Genomic DNA, 16,272 nt, shown 5'->3' with positions numbered 1-16,272 from the left:
AATCCTTTGTTCTTCCCCAACATACAGGGTGCACCATCAGTACAGACAGAATTAAGTTTATCCATCGGTAGTTTTTTTTCTTTAGCAAACTCCATGAAAGACGTGAATAAATCCTCTCCTCTTGTTGTCCCTTTCATTGGCAAAACAGCCAAGCTTTCCTCACGCAGTTTGTCACCTGCAGCATACCTGGCAATGATACTGCACTGAGATAGATGGCTAACGTCTGTTGACTCATCTAACGCGAGAGAAAAGTATGTCCCGGCGTTTATGTCCTTAATTTGTGTTTCCTCGACTTGATTTGCCATCATGATGCTACGATCGTGCACAGTTCTTGCTGACAGGGGCATGTCTTTTATTCGTTTGATTATCTTGTCTTTATTTGGGAAGTCATCAAACAGTTCATTGGCCACATCAAGCATGAATGTTTTGGCATACTCGCCATCTGTGAATGACTTTCCATTCCTTACTATTGCCAAAGCCCCCGCAAAGCTAGCGGAATTCCCGTCACCTTGCTTGGTCCACACACGTAGTTGCTGCTGACTCGTCTGCACTCTCCTGCTATCCCCCGCTGGATATTTCCATGCAAATGAAGCATGGTGCATATCGAAGTGCCGCTTTATATTTGACCGTTTCATCGATGCAATTTTATCATTGCATATTAGACATACCGCAGGTCCTGCTCTCTCCACAAATGCAAATTCCTCTGTCCACGCAGCCTGGAATGCACGGTAATCGTCTTTTTTTCTTTTCGCCATCTTTTCCGTTACAAGGGTTGAAGCGGATAAACTACACTGCTCAAAAAAATAAAGGGAACACATAATCAATGCAATGTAGCTCCAAGTCAATCACACTTTTGAGATATCAACCTGTCCAGTTAGGAAGCAACACTGATTTGTGAATCAATTTCACCTGTTGGTAAATTGTCTAATTTCCACCAGGTGGAAATTAGACAATTTGCAAGACAACCCCTATAAAAGCAATGGATTTGCAGGTGGTGGCCACAGACCATTTGCCTGTCCTCATCTTTTCTGGCCGATCTTTGGTTAGTTTTTCATTTTGCTAGTGCCCTCACCACTAGAGGTGGCATGAGGCGGTATCTGCAACCTACAGAAGTTGCTCAGGTAGTGCAGCTCATCTAGGATGGCACATCAATGCGTGCTGTGGCAAGAAGATTTGATGTGTCTCCCAGCACAGTGTCCAGAGCATGGAGGAGGTACCAGGAGACAGGCCAGTACACCAGGAGACGTGGAGGGGGCCGCAGGAGGACAACAACCCCGCAGCAGGACTGCTATCTGGTCCTTTGTGCAAGGAGGAACAGGAGGAGCACTGCCGGAGCCCTACAAAACGACCTTCAACAGGCCACTAATGTGCAGGTTTCTGCTCAAACAGTGAGAAACAGAATGCATGAGGATGGTATGAGGGCCCGACGTCCACAATTGGGGCCTGTGCTCACAGCCCAACACCGTGCAGCCTGATTGACCTTTGCCAGAGAACATCTTGGTTGGCAGATTCGCCATTGGCGCCCTGTGCTCTTCACAGATGAGAGCAGGTTCACACTGAACACATGTGACAGACGTGAGAGAGTCTGGAGACGCTGTGGAGAACGTTCTGCTGCCTGCAATATCCTCCAGCATGACCGGTTTGGCGGTGGGTCAGCGATGGTCTGGGGAGGCATATCCTTGGAGGGCCGCACAGACCTCTACGTGCTAGCCAGAGGTACCATGACTGCCATTAGGTACCGGGATGAGATCCTCAGACCCACTGTCAGACCATATGCTGGTGCAGTGGGCCCTGGGTTCCTGCTCATGCATGACAATGCTCGTCCTCATGTGGCCAGAGTGTGTCAGCAGTTCCTGTATGTCGAGGGGATTGATGCTATGGACTGGCCTGCACGTTCCCCAGACCTGAATCCAATCGAGCACCTCTGGGACATCATGTCTCGTACCATCCGCCAACGCGATGTCGCACCACAGACTGTCCAGAAGTTGACCGATGCTCTGATCCAGGTCTGGGAGGAGATCCCTCAGGAGACCATCCGTCGTCTCATCAGGAGCATGCCCAGACGTTGTAGGGAGTGCATACAGGCACATGGAGGCCACACACACTACTGAGCCTCATTTTGAATCGTCTTGAAGAATTTCCACAGAAGTTGGATCAGCCTATGTTCTCATTTTCCACTTTGATTTTAAGTATGATTCTGAATCCAGACCTTAATGGGCTAATGATTTTGATTTCCATTGATCATTCTTAGGTTATTTTGCTGTAAACACATTCCTCTGTCTAATAAATAAAGATTTTCAGCTGAAATATTTCATTCATCGAGGTCTATATTGTGTTTTTAGGTGTTCCCTTTATTTTTTTGAGCAGTGTAGTTGGCTATCTGATAAAATTGATTTCTTCACCTTTACAATGACCCGGACATGCTCACGAGCCATTGGTTCCCGACCCAACCCACGGGTGACCCGTGACCCGTGAAATTTATCTTCAAAACGAATTTCTGTTTACTTTAAAATGACACAGTATTATTAAGAAATATCACAAGTATTTTAAAATCAGTTCCAAACGGATTTTTTTTTTTCAACTCAAAATTGTCTGGGAGCCATATGCCGTCACCGGAAGAGCCATATATGGCTCGCGAGCCATAGGTTCCCGACCGCTGGCCTACACCCTTGTACATTACATGTCCAGAACCTCTCTGGGCTTCACTGCTCGTCCATACCTTGTCTGGTAGGGACAGTCTCTGAGGCTGTCTCAGCCGCTGCATGTGAGACGTGTGGTGTGTTGTGAATTGTGAGTTGACCGTAGTTCTCGTCAGTGCCTGTGTTGGTGTGAGTGTCAGTGTGTGTTTCTTTTGTGTCCAGGAGGTGACGTCTGTTTCGTCTGTACTCCTGTCCTTCAGCTGTGCGGACGTGGTAGGATCTGTTGGTATCCGCTGGCTGGATGACAACGGCTGGTTTCCAACAGCCATGCTCCTGGAGTCTGATGTGTTGTCCTTCGTGCAGCTGTGACATCGGCTTCGCTGACCTGTTGTAGTACCTTTTCTGCTGCAGCTGACGTTGGACTCTCCTGGCGTGCATGTCTCTGTGACTGACGAACTTGGGCTGAAGCTGCTGGTGTGTGTTGGGTAGAATTGAGCGTAGACGACGACTCATGAGCAGCTGGGCTGGTGATCTGAAGCTGTCGACAGGTGTGTTCCGATACTCAAGCAGACTCAGGTAGGGTCTCTCTGGTCAGCCTTGGCCTTTTCCATCAGCAACTTGGCGATCTGTACTGCCTTTTCGGCGAGGCCGTTACTTTGGGGATAATGTGGACTGGTAGTTGTGTGGGTGAACTCCCAAGTCTTCGCGAAGGTCTCAAACTCCATACTTGAGTACTGAGGTCCATTATCCGAAATAACAGTCTCAGGTACGCCGTGTCTGGCGAAGGTTGCCTTCAGCTTGCGTATCACAGCTGAGGATGTTGTGCTGTGTAGCTTGTCGAGTTCGAAGTATCTGCTGTAATAGTCCACTGTGACGATGTAATTGTCATGATTCCAGGTGAACAGGTCAGTAGCGACTACTTGCCATGGCCTGTCTGGGATCTTGTGGCTGATCATGTGCTCTTTAGTGTTTGACGGTCTGTAGGTGAGACAGGTGGGGCACTGTCCAACCATCTCCTCGATCTGCTTGTTCATCCTAGGCCAGAACACTATGTCACAGGCCCTCTGCTTGCATTTCTCCATGCCCCTGTGTCCTGTGTGTATCCAGGATAACATCTCTGCGTGGAGCGAGATAAGTATGATGATTTTCTCGCCTTTAAACAAAATGTTATTCATCTCTGACAGTTCATCTCGGTGGTTCCAGTATTCTGCAACTCTCTGAGGGCATCTTCTCCTCTCCTCAGGCCATCCTTCTCTGATTGTCTCTCTCAGGATTGTGAGCTGTGTGTCTGCGGCAGTCGCAGCTCTGATTTCTGTCAGTTTCGTGTCACTGACTGGCAGGCCACTGTACACTGTATGTACCTGCATGTCCATGCATTCTCTGAGGCTGTCGTCTTGGTCTGTGAGCGACTTGTGGGACAGCGTGTCTGCCATGGGGATCTCCTTGCCTGGTCTGTGCACGATGGTGAAGTCATACCGCTGTAGCTGGAGGATCATCCGCTGTAGTCTCGGAGGCGCTGCTGCGAGTGGTTTTCTCATAATGGACTCAAGCGGTTTGTGGTCACTCTCCACGATGACATGACGACCATAGATGTATTGATGAAAACGCTTGCATCCGAACAGAATAGTATATAGCTCTTTCTCTATTTGTGCGTAATTGACTTCACTGTCATTTAGCGATTTGGAAGCATATCCGATGGGCTTTTCTTCCTGTAGCAGGACTGCAGCTAGTCTGTACTTCGATGCGCCAACTTGTAGTCTGAGCTCTTTACCAGGGTCATAGTAGGCTAAGACTGGTCCTGGTTTGCGTGTGATCACTTCTTTCATCTTCCTGAAAGCTTCGTCATGCTGCGCATCCCATCTGAATTCACTTGACTCCTTCAGCAGGTGACGCATGGGTGCGTTGACGTCTGAGAGCATCGGGGCAAACTTGGACAGATAGTTAACCATACCGAGGATTGTCTCCAACTCACCCTTGTCCTTGGGTGGCTCCATGTCTCTCACAGCTGCAATCTTGGCTGGGTCAGGCTTGACTCCATCCTTTGTGATGCGATGCCCGAAATAGCTGACCTCGGTGGCGCAGATCGTGCTCTTCTCCGGGTTGAGTTTCACTCCTCGCTCTCTGGAGCGCTGCAACATGGCTCGGAGGTTGCTGTCGTGCACCTCCTTGCTCTTTCCATATACGAGGACATCATCCGCTATGGCTGTGACTCCTTGTAGACCTTCGTAGGTCTCATCAACCTTCCGTTGAAACTCGTCCTGGGCGGAGATCAACCCAAAGGATAGACGAAGGAAACGGTATCTTCCGAACAACGTGTTGAATGTTGTCAACTTGGACGACTCTTCTGCGAGTTTTATCGCCCAGTACCCTGAGCGAGCATCCATGACACTGAAATAGCAGGCCCCTGCCAGTTTGGAGGTGATGTCGTCGAGGGTAGGTAGAGGATAATGAGGTCGTTTCACAGCCTTGTTCAGGTCCTTCGGGTCGAGGCACACTCTGAGCTTTCCTGTGCGTGGCTTTTCTGCTGCCACCATTGAGTTGACCCATTCAGTCGGTTCTGTGACTTTCACAATAATCTGTTGCTTCTCCATGTTCTGTAGCTCCTCTTTGAGACGGTCGCGTAAGGCTACTGGAACGCGCCTCGGTGGGTGGACCACAGGTGTTACATTGGGGTCAACGTGGATTATGCATTCACCAGGAAACAGTCCTATTCCTTTGAAAACATCTGAGAACTCCTCAATGAGTGACACCTCGGGTGTGTTGGATACAGACAGTATGAGCTTGACCAGTCCAAAGTCTAGGTATGCTTTTAATCCTAGCACAGGTGGTGCCTGTGTGTCAACAACGTAGAACTTCAACATTGACTGGGTGCCTTTGTACTGGCATTTCAGGTCACATTTACCTTGAACGACGAGCCGCTCACCACCATAGCCATATAGTGGGCGAGTGGAGGGCTGCAATGCACTCTGTATTCCCAGTCTTCTGAAAGCTTGTGTGGGAATGACATTAGCTGAGGACCCAGTGTCTACTTTAAAACTGACTGTGTTTTTGTTTGGACCTACTTGCATATCAACGAAAACTTGATCCATATTTTTACTGTCTTTACCTTGTGTCAATGCGTCGATGAACAGTTCTTCATTGTCTGAGCATCTGTCAGACTCATTTTCCTCCACAATGTGTACGCCTTTTCCTTGTCTGGAGAGACACACTTTAGCGAAATGGTTCCATTTGCTGCAGCTTTTGCATTGCTTGCCTTTTGCTGAGGCATTGTCTGACGCTGCGCGCCCTTTTGTGTCGTCCTCACGCCTTTTCCAGTGCTTCTTCTTTGTTGCATTCCGACCGATTGCATGCACAGCCTGTTCGCGCGTGCCCGTGCTGGTGCTAGCAATGGTTTTGAGCTGTGCTTTTGATAGTTCATGAGACCTAGCAATGTCTATTGCTTTTTCCAATGTTAGCTCGGAACCGATGTTCAGTAGTTTCTCTCTCATTCTCGGTGAATGAACTCCTAAAACAATACAGTCTCTGATCTCCTCTTCACTCTCTCTATAATTACAGTCCTTCACAAGCAGTCTCAAATCAGTCACAAACTGTTCGAAAGGCTCGCTAGCTGCCTGTGCCCTTCCATGGAACTTATAGCGCGCGAAGTTCACATTTGCTTTGGGTTTTACACACTGTAGCGAATTCGGGGGGCAACCACAGGAACTGCCGCGGCCGGGACGCGAACCCGTATCGCCCGCACCGCGGGAGACATCGCTAACCGCTAGACTAAAGGGTCAGACCCGCCAGCCAGCGGCCAGCGTGTCTTCTTATCCATGCACGTTACACTACCCCCTTCCTTCGGGAAGCGCGTCCCCGCGCTTAAGCATATCAGCTCCTTCACGCCTCAGGGCGCATACGCTTCCGATGGCCTTACGGTCGCTCTATCCCACTTCTGACACCAATGTAGCGAATTGGGGGGGACAACGCAACCACAGGAACTGCCGCGGCCGAATGTAGCGAATTCGGGGGGCAACCACAGGAACTGCCGCGGCCGGGACGCGAACCCGTATCGCCCGCACCGCGGGAGACATCGCTAACCGCTAAACTAAAGGGTCAGACTCGCCAGCCAGCGGCCAGCGTGTCTTCTTATCCATGCACGTTACAATACCGGTCAAAACGACCTTAGTATGTTTCCAACAACTTTCCTTCTGCTTCTGAGAGCGTCCATGTATTGTAAATGTCCCGTCCATTTTCTCCTACCCAAATCAGTAGGTAGCTGCATTTTTCTTCCTCCGATTTCCTGTTTAAAGGTCCAGAAAACATAACTCGACGTGCAGTTTAAACTTGCGCCATGCTTCGGGCAGACTGCTAGCTTCCCAGTCCATGCGGGGTGCAGGAACTCCAGCGACGTCCATTCTGACTTTTCTGTTTCTTCTTTCTTCTCCTTATCACGCTTTTACTCTGACACCATGTCTGACTTTCTGTCTATATGGAGGGATCCGACGATTACTTTATAGTTCAGTGTCTTTATTTCAATGGTGACGGTTACAATCATACAGTAGCTAGGTCCGCAGTAGTGACTCGTCTGAGTGCTAAACATAGACTGACGATTATATGGTTCCCCTGCGTCCTGTGCGTCAGATGGCCCAATCAGCTTGCAGCTAACTTAACAGCCAATAGGAGTGCTTGTATCACATCAACCTTATAGCCAAACGGGCTATTATATTCTAGAGAATATTACAGGCGGGTCATTTAAATTAACTGCTTAGCCGCGATTTCTGATAACTACTAACCAATTTTTCAGATTTTTACATTTATATATAGATATAGATACACTCACTGGCCCCTTCATTAGGTACACCTTGCTAGTACCGGGTTGGAGCCCCTTTTGCCTTCAGAACTGCCTTAATCCTTTGTGGCATAGATTCAACAAGGTACTGGAAACATTCCTCAGAGAGTTTGGTCCATATTGACATGATAGCATCACGCAGTTGCTGCAGATTTGTTGGCTGCACATCCATGATGCGAATCTCCCGGTCCACCACATCCCAAAGGTGCTCTATTGGATTGAGATCTGGTGACTGTGGAGGCCATTTGAGTACAGTGAACTCATTGTCATGTTCAGGAAACCAGTCTGAGATGATTCGAGCTTTATGACATGGCGCGTTATCCTGCTGGAAGTAGCCATCAGAAGATGGGAACACTGTGGTCATAAAGGGATGGACATGGTCAGCAACAATACTCAGGTAGGCTGTGGCGTTGACACGATGCTCAATTGGTACTAAGGGGCCCAAAGTGTGCCAAGAAAATATCCCCCACACCATTACACCACCACCACCAGCCTGAACCATTGATACAAGGCAGGATGGATTCATGCTTTCATGTTGTTGACGCCAAATTCTGACCCTACCATCCGAATGTCGCAGTGGAAATCGAGACTCATCAGACCAGGCAACGTTTTTTCAATCTTCTATTGTCCAATTTTGGTGAGCCTGTGCGAATTGTAGCCTCAGTTTCCTGTTCTTAGCTGACAGGTGTGGCACCCGGTGTGGTCTTCTGCTGCTGTAGCCCATCTGCCTCAAGGTTCGACATGTTGTGCGTTCAGAGATGCTCTTCTGCATACCTCGGTTGTAATGAGTGGTTATTTGAGTTACTGTTGCCTTTCTGTCAGCTCGAACCAGTCTGGCCATTCTCCTCTGACCTCTGGCATCAACAAGGCATTTTCGCCCACAGAACTGCCGCTCACTGGATATTTTCTCTTTTTCGGACCATTCTCTGTAAACCCTAGAGATGGTTGTGCGTGAAAATCCCTGTAGATCAGCAGTTTCTGAAATACTCAGACCAGCCCGTCTGGCACCAACAACCATGCCACGTTCAAAGTCACTTAAATCACCTTTCTTCCCCATTCTGATGCTCGGTTTGAACTGCAGCAGATCGTCTTGACCATGTCTACATGCCTAAATGCATTGGGCTGCTGCCATGTGATTGGCTGATTAGAAATTTGTGTTAACGAGCAGTTGGACAGGTGTGCCTAATAAAGTGGCCGGTGAGTGTATATTCCAACGCGACACATACTCTATGCGCACTGTTTGGAACTATCCGGGGCTCCCATGATCCGCCATTGCTGTTAAATAATTGGCCCATTGACGTCTACAGAGTTGACGCAACTCTCTCTTTCTAGGGCTCTGGCTTGGAGATAAGCGGATCACTCGTAGGTGTGGTGGTTGTAGATTGTAGACAGGTGCGTTGTTGTTGATCGTGTCTACGCGACGCACTATGAGAGAGCGGAGACGTGCCTTGTGTTTCAGAGACAGATGATGGAGATGTGCTTCGTGACCTTACGCAGGAGCCAGAGGGCCGAGCAGGGGGCTGAACCACAACATTGTCAGCCACAACAACTGTAACCCTGCAGCAATTTCGCCACTGCATGCTCAACTCTGCAGCATTTTGACGCTGTAAAATGCTTTGCCCTGTATCATTTTTCCTACTTGACATTAACCAGTCATATCAACAAGTACAAATGCATTCATGACGTCATGTATTCACATTCATGTAGGAAAAGGGACATTTGTTTGCATGCAAATCTTCAGAATGGTAGCTTTAATGTCAAAATCTTGTCAATGGGTCCAGCTACATTTGCAGCCCTGTACTGTTCTCCGAAATTATAGTACTCTGCCTAAACATGTTGCAGCTTTAATTAACTGAAACTTGGCGTTCAAATTCAATACTGATGATCCCAGATATCTTCAGCAATTTGACATTGGCATGGTATGCTCCCTAAACGCAATTAAATCTGTATATTTGCATGCATTTGGCCCCAGAATGCTGTAATGAATTTTCATCCTCCATCTGGGCTGCAGACTCACTTATTTCATTCATGAAATGCCTGAAAAAATTTATTTTTCCAGGTCTCTAAGCATGCCTGTGATACTGTCCAGATACTCTGGAAAGCGTTATTACTTGCATCAGTATTGGTGATCTATTGTTGATTTATATATTAATTTTTCAGTTGATAACTTACTCACTTAGTCAGCAAAATGCCCCAAAACAGTGTCAAATCTCTATCACAAGTTTCCAGAGCCCAAAGCAGTGTCTGACCAGCAGCCAAAACCCCCCTGAACAGAACCGTCACATGGGCAATGCGAGGTGTGCGACCACACAGGGTCTGGTCTGCCTGGTCCGAAACCCTGCAGGGCTCCCCCCCCCCCAATATATAATACTTTTATGACTGTTCTTGACTCAACATGCTTCTAAAATGAAATTCATGTGTGTCAATTCCATTATGCATAGCCAAGGTCACATGAGAAAAAAAAACTCTAACAAATTATTCAGGTTCTTTTTTTTCCATTTTTGATATTGCATCGCTGTGCGGAGAGAAGGAAAAACATAAAAAGAAGGAACAGTTTCATTACTCACTGCAAGGATCACTGAATAAATTTGTCAGCACTTCCTGAGATGTGAATAGCTATATGCATGTGACTGTGGCTGTACGCCATGTGTAATGACTGGTCTGAAAAATCATCTAAAATCTGAATGAAATGTAGGCGATAGACCTGAAATGTTGAACTGTAACACGCTGTCATACTTCAACTACAGCCAAAATAAAGTGACAGCTGAGCTGACTTAATGATGTAAAACCAATAGTTTTACAGCTGATTTTTTTCCCATTTGAAAGACTATAATAGCAAAAGGTCATGGCTGACACTGTGTGCATAATGATGCAGTATTATTCTACTTGTCAAAAATGTATTGCACTGAGATCATGCATGCAGTATAGAACTAGAATAGCTGTGTGTGTGTGACTGATTCATGTTCATCAATGTTAATGAGCAAGGTCTCGCATGTCAAGTTCACACGCCCCCCCCCCCCCACGACATCCCTTTCCCTGAAATATTTATTTCATAAGATATGAATCGGAGGAAGGCAACCAAATCTGAAAATTTGTGAGTCTCTTACCAACAGATGTTTGGTATTTTTACTTGTTAAATTACTAAAACAATTAATCAATCAACAGAATTATAATCAGTTGATTTTACAAAAATAGCTGCTTCTTGCAGACTCTCTGGCTTTGGATAAAAATATCTGCTAACATCTGCATCTCGTCATGATGCCCCCTCCCCGTTTCCTTCCATTCAGTCTTCATCTTAATCGTATTCAATCTGCCCACACTTGCTTAAAGTATGCTTTGAAGATGTTCGTCCATCCCTCCTTTACCTCTTCTGTCACTGCTCACCCTCCTCTTTTTTGTCCTGCTCCATTCTTTCTCCCCCCGTTCTCTCTTTCCTCCATCTCCATTCGATGTCCCCACAATTATTACCTTATTACCTCCCACCCTTTGCCCCCTCTCCGGCCTATGGCCTTCACACCTCCTCCTCCTTCCAATCCGTCCATCAAACCAACATGCTGAACAAAGTTTGACTGCGATGGTGATGGGAAGATCACATTGGACGAGCTAAAGGAAGCCATGAAGAATCTCCTGGGGGAGAAGTTGAAGAAAGGTGAGCTGGAGGAGATCCTTGGTGACATTGACCTCAACAAAGATGGAAACATCGACTTTGATGGTGAGCAGAGGAGGGATGATGTGGTGTGCAATATATGGTGAGTTGTGTTGTAGAGAGGACCATTAGTGACAGGTGTAGAGGAGGAGGCGATGGACACCGTCAAGCAGCAAAGTGTGAGGTAAGGAGGAGTGACGCAGGGTGAAGAAAGACATGTGAGAAGAGGTGATAGCATGCAAGGAATGCACATAGGGAAATTTCGTATTTCGCTTTCCAAAACTGTTCCAGAGTAGTTTGCAGACCATAAAAACAACAGTCAGCATAATTGGTGACAATAACGTCAGACATGAATTAAGAAAAGTTTAAAACAAAGGGTTTCGGGTGGCGTGGCGGTCTATTCCGTTACCTACCAACAAGGGGGATCGCCGGTTCGAATCCTCATGTTAACCTCCGGCTTGGCCGGGCGTCCCTACAGACACAATTGACCGTGTCTGCGGGTGGGAAGAGGGTGTCGCTGCAGTAGCGCCTCCTCTGATCGGTCGGGGCGCCTGTTCGTGGGGGGAATAGCGTGATCCTCCCACGCGCTACGTCCCCCTGGCGAAACTCCTCACTGTCAGGTGAAAAGAAACGGCTGGTACCTGGTGGTAGTCTGCAGGATGACTCGAAAGAGTGGGATAATTGGCCGGATACAATTGGGGAGAAAAGGGGGGAAGGAGAAAAGTTGAAAACAAGAAAGATGAACGAGAAGTGAGAAATGATTGAAGGTATGAGAACGTTGGACATGAATGGACATAAATGTGCTCAAGGGCTGGATAAGGGATAAGGACAGAGGGGGAGGTGAGAGAATAAAGCAAACAGGTCTTGTCAAAGGGTAGCGAGGAGTGGACAGGCTGAGAAAAGAGTGGACAAGAAAAGGCACCGAGAGGTCAGTAAATCTAGTTGGAGAGGGGGGTTGTGAATTAAAGGAAAACGAGAAAATGTTCTAAAGGAAATGGGCGATGGAAAGAAGACAAGGTGGAGAAGGGGGGGGGGGGTTACTTGAGAGGAGGTTCCAATCTAATCAGAAGTGCATTAAGACAATCACCTCACGTCCAAGCAACCGTCCCACCTCACACAAAGAACCCACACCATTGGTTGGCGGACGCTGCAGAAATGTCAAGCTACATGTGACACCATACATGCAAGCAAACACTGCAAGGACATGTGAAGAGGGAATGAAATCCTGATTGAGTGGTAATGCCTTCTCTGGTGCACACACATACACGTAAACATAGCCCACACATGCAAGGACACTCACATGTGCCATCCCTCCTGCAAACACGTCAGTTTAATCAAAGGCTGCAGCACTCACAGGGCATTGTTGTAGGTATGATCCTGTAAACTCTTAATTTCTAATTCGGTTTGTCATGCCTCATCAATCCCATCAATCAAAATTATTGGAAACACATGAATGGGCATGTCAGTCGCTGAAGAGATCAATAAGCAGGTGCAGCATATTATCTTCAATTAACCCCTCAGGCTACACCACAAGCTTGTTCATCAAGTTTAAGGTACATGGGCTGAATACCGAACAATGTGCCTGGCTGCAGGCATCCAAATGGAGCCACTGGAACAGCAAAGGGATCGGTCTGAACGTCAAGGACCATCACAAGGTCAAGCTTAATCTCACGCATCACAGAGAGATCAGAAGAATCTATAAAAGAATGTGATGGTGTCTCCTAATATGTCTTTTTTTTGTTGCAAGAAAATAGTTACAAGGCTACCTGAAAGGATAATGTTTCTTATGTTAATCTGGAATGAAGTCGTCAGTCAAGTCAACTTTTTGTTTGTGCCTTAAATCACAGTTATGGTGTAAAAGGGATTAACCTAAATACAGGTAGATACAGTAAATGACAATGGACAACAACCTCCATCCTTAGAGGTGGTACATAAGACGTATTGGGTCCAATAGATATGAGAGAGAAAGCCCATGTAGTACTTTATATGGTAAATGGACTGCATTTATATTGTGCTTCTTTTCCAAAGGGTTTTGCAATTAAGGCCTCACATTTTCATTCACGCATACTCATACACTGATGGCAGTGTCAACTATGCAAGCATGCACCAGCTCATCGGGAGCAGTTAGAGCAGTTAAGGGTTAGTTGTCATGCCAGGAGGAGCGGAAGATCGAACCAACAACCCTCAGTTACCTGACGACCTGCTCTCTCTACCTGGCAATAGTTCTTTAAAGGGCATGAAGTGAGGCTGGGATGGTTGTAATATGGTCAAACGTTCCAGTTTTTGTCAAGATTCTAGCAATGGCATTCTGTGTCATCTGAAGGTTTCTTGATTCAAGTATGTAGCAGGCCAGAGAAAAAGACACTACTATAATCTATTCTGGATGAAACAACCACGTGAATAAGGTCTCAGCATTGGTGATTAATAGGATAGATTGGCTTTGAGCAGTTCTGAGGTAGAAAAAGGTCTTAGTGATTTCGCTGTGTATCTCAAAAAAAATACTTGGACACCAAGACTTTTAGCTTACTCTGGAAATCCCACTATTATCAATTTAATGTTACTCACTCAAACTGATGCCTGTGTCTTAATGAGCCAACAAACAGCATCTCTGTTTTGCCTGTTAAGGAGGAGGAAGTTAGACGACATCCAAGCATGCCTCTAAATTTCTAAATTGGAATCGATCGTTTGAATTTACAGGTATATCCAAATGAGTGTCATATTCATAACAATGGAAATTGATTGCACAACTGCGAATAATATTGCAGTTATCACACAGATAAAGAGAATAACAAAGGGTCAAGAACTGCACCCTGTTGAACACCAAAGGTCTCCACAGAGGTATTCAGAGGTAACATCATCATGTAGGACACGTGCTCTCTCACAAAAAGAAGATTATCTCACATAAAGAAATCTTTAGATAAAAAGCCTTTGCAGAAATGCCTTTGCAGTATTCAAGGCAATCTATTAGTATGCCATGGTCAGTTGTATCAAAGGCTGTACTAAGATCAAGTACCAAGAACACTGAGGTGGAATCAGACTCCACGGCAAGAAGAAGATCATTTGTCACTTTTATGAGCATCATGTCAGTAGATTTAAAATATTGAAACACTGATTGAAATGGTTAAAAGAGACTGCTGTTGAAGATAAAGGCAACACATTGCTTAGCTACAAAAGAAAAGTTGGAGACTGGTCTATAGTTGCATATCTGGGCCGAAATTTGGTCAGGTTTTTCAGTTAATCACTGACTTCACATTTATATCCAAGGATGTCGATTTCAGAGCAATCTCACAGAGACTGGAAAATTGAAGATCTGCTTAATTGAATGGACTTGATTTACTGCCTGAAGCCTTCTGTAGGTGCAATTGTGATATTTTGATTGATGGGACATACCAGTAGCTGTGTTAATTGTTAAGTTTAAAAAATAAAAATAAAAATTATGCATGGAGACAGAAAGTACTCATCGTCTCTTAAGACATGCATCGGGGTGCAAATTTGGTGTGACGGGGCAGGGGCAACATCGCGAGTCGGTAAATCCTTCCTGGATAAAAAAAAATTAACTTATACAATTGCAGCCGTGAACTACTGTTCATCATTCTGATACATAAAGGGACTGGTATTTGGCATAGGCCATGAATTTTAAGGGAATCAACAGCTAATCTAGACAATAAAAACATCAATCTATCATAGAACATAAAAATAAAAACACCAAAGGTCCAATCGAAAGGTATTTATATCATTCAGAGAAAAAGTCAACAATTTAAGAAAGCTGCTGATCTCTGCAAGTGCTCCATAAAGACACTTGCAGTGATGGTAAGCAACACCAGTCTTTTGAGAAATGCTTTATAACTTAAAGTGGGTAAGCCAATCATGATCTTTCCTCCTTTTCCTTCTGGATGGGAATCCAAAAAAGAACAGCAAATTAAGCTGCTGTGCTAGGTCAAGGAAAAAAATGTCTGTTAATGAAAATCTGCCCTAAATAATGCTCCAAAACCAAAAGTGCAATAGATTGCATGGATCTACTGCACTTATAAACATAACTTTTCTGTGTGTTTTTTTTAACATAACTTGGTTGATAAAGCCAGAACAGTCGCTAAGTGATGTCCATACTTTGCAATAAGCTAAGTAATGCCCATACTTTGCAATAAAACTGTATAAAACATGTTAACACTGAGGTGACAGTGTAGGAGTGTGAGGGTTGAGGGCCAAAATGCATAATTTCAAAATGTGCAGGGATTTGTCCCCAGTGCCCCCCCCCTCCATTGTCAATGGTGTCATTAACCCTGTTCAAATTTTCCTAAATTTTGGCAAAATATTGCCCCTACTTATTTGTAAGCCATTTCTCCTTGATTAAGCAGGGTATTGCTTTGCCCAACCATAACAGTGCAAAAGCGAGAGCTGGTACTGTAGCCTGAATAACAGTCAGTGACAAACTGTATGTGTGTGTGTGTGTGTGTGTGTGTGTGTGTGTGTGTGTGTGTGTGTGTGTGTGTGTGTGTGTGTGTGTGTGTGTGTGTGTGTGTGTGTGTGTGTGTCTCTTTTGTCACACAGAGGAAAATGTAGGGCAAAGCATTCTGGGACTGCAGGGAATACTCACGAAAGCGGTACAAAAATGCATGGTCACATGTGGTGAGGTGGTTTGCCGTGTCTACACACTAGACAACATCACACTCTTTGGTAAACAAATAGATTAGAAACAATAATTCCAATATATATATTTTGACCTACCAGCAGCGAAACAGAAATGAGAAAATCAGTTTTTTAACGAGTATACTCATAAAAACAAAACTCATTTTCTCATCATTCGTTCAATCGAAATGCCAATATTAGCTCCTCACGTGTCGCTTAACCCCTCAGTTTTCCATCGGCAGGGTGACAGAGGAAGTAATAGTTGATCATTGCTTCACAACGCTAGCCATCGTGAGTTTTCAGTGCTAATGGGAGATAAGCGCCCGCTGAATTATGTTCCGTTGCGATATCAGGATATTATAATATGTGGTCATTGTCCGTTGATGTCTTTTGTCTCTCCTCCCACAGAATTTGTCATGATGTTGTCTGCACGGTGACCTCTCATACAAGACCTACGGCGCACACAGCACTTCACACATGGGCATGCATGCATGACTCATTACCACAGTTTCTCCGTATTACCTCTAATTATG

The 16,272-nt window shown here is 45.6% G+C and overlaps 1 protein-coding gene across 1 annotated transcript in view; it reads left to right on the top strand.

Annotated features, from left to right (window-relative positions):
• cabp4 (calcium binding protein 4) overlaps nucleotides 1-16,176 on the top strand; it is a 51,532-nt gene extending 35,356 nt beyond the window's left edge. Inside the window, exons 6-7 of the mRNA XM_056280506.1 lie at nucleotides 11,032-11,179; nucleotides 16,148-16,176. Coding sequence (XP_056136481.1) covers nucleotides 11,032-11,179; nucleotides 16,148-16,176 — 177 coding nt within the window. The remainder of the gene's footprint in view (nucleotides 1-11,031; nucleotides 11,180-16,147) is intronic.
• The last annotated feature ends 96 nt before the right edge of the window (nucleotides 16,177-16,272 follow it).

Source organism: Lampris incognitus, chromosome 5 (assembly GCF_029633865.1).
Source record: "Lampris incognitus isolate fLamInc1 chromosome 5, fLamInc1.hap2, whole genome shotgun sequence".
Classification (NCBI taxonomy): Eukaryota; Metazoa; Chordata; class Actinopteri; order Lampriformes; family Lampridae; genus Lampris; species Lampris incognitus.
This window is presented reverse-complemented; position numbering and strand designations above follow the sequence as displayed.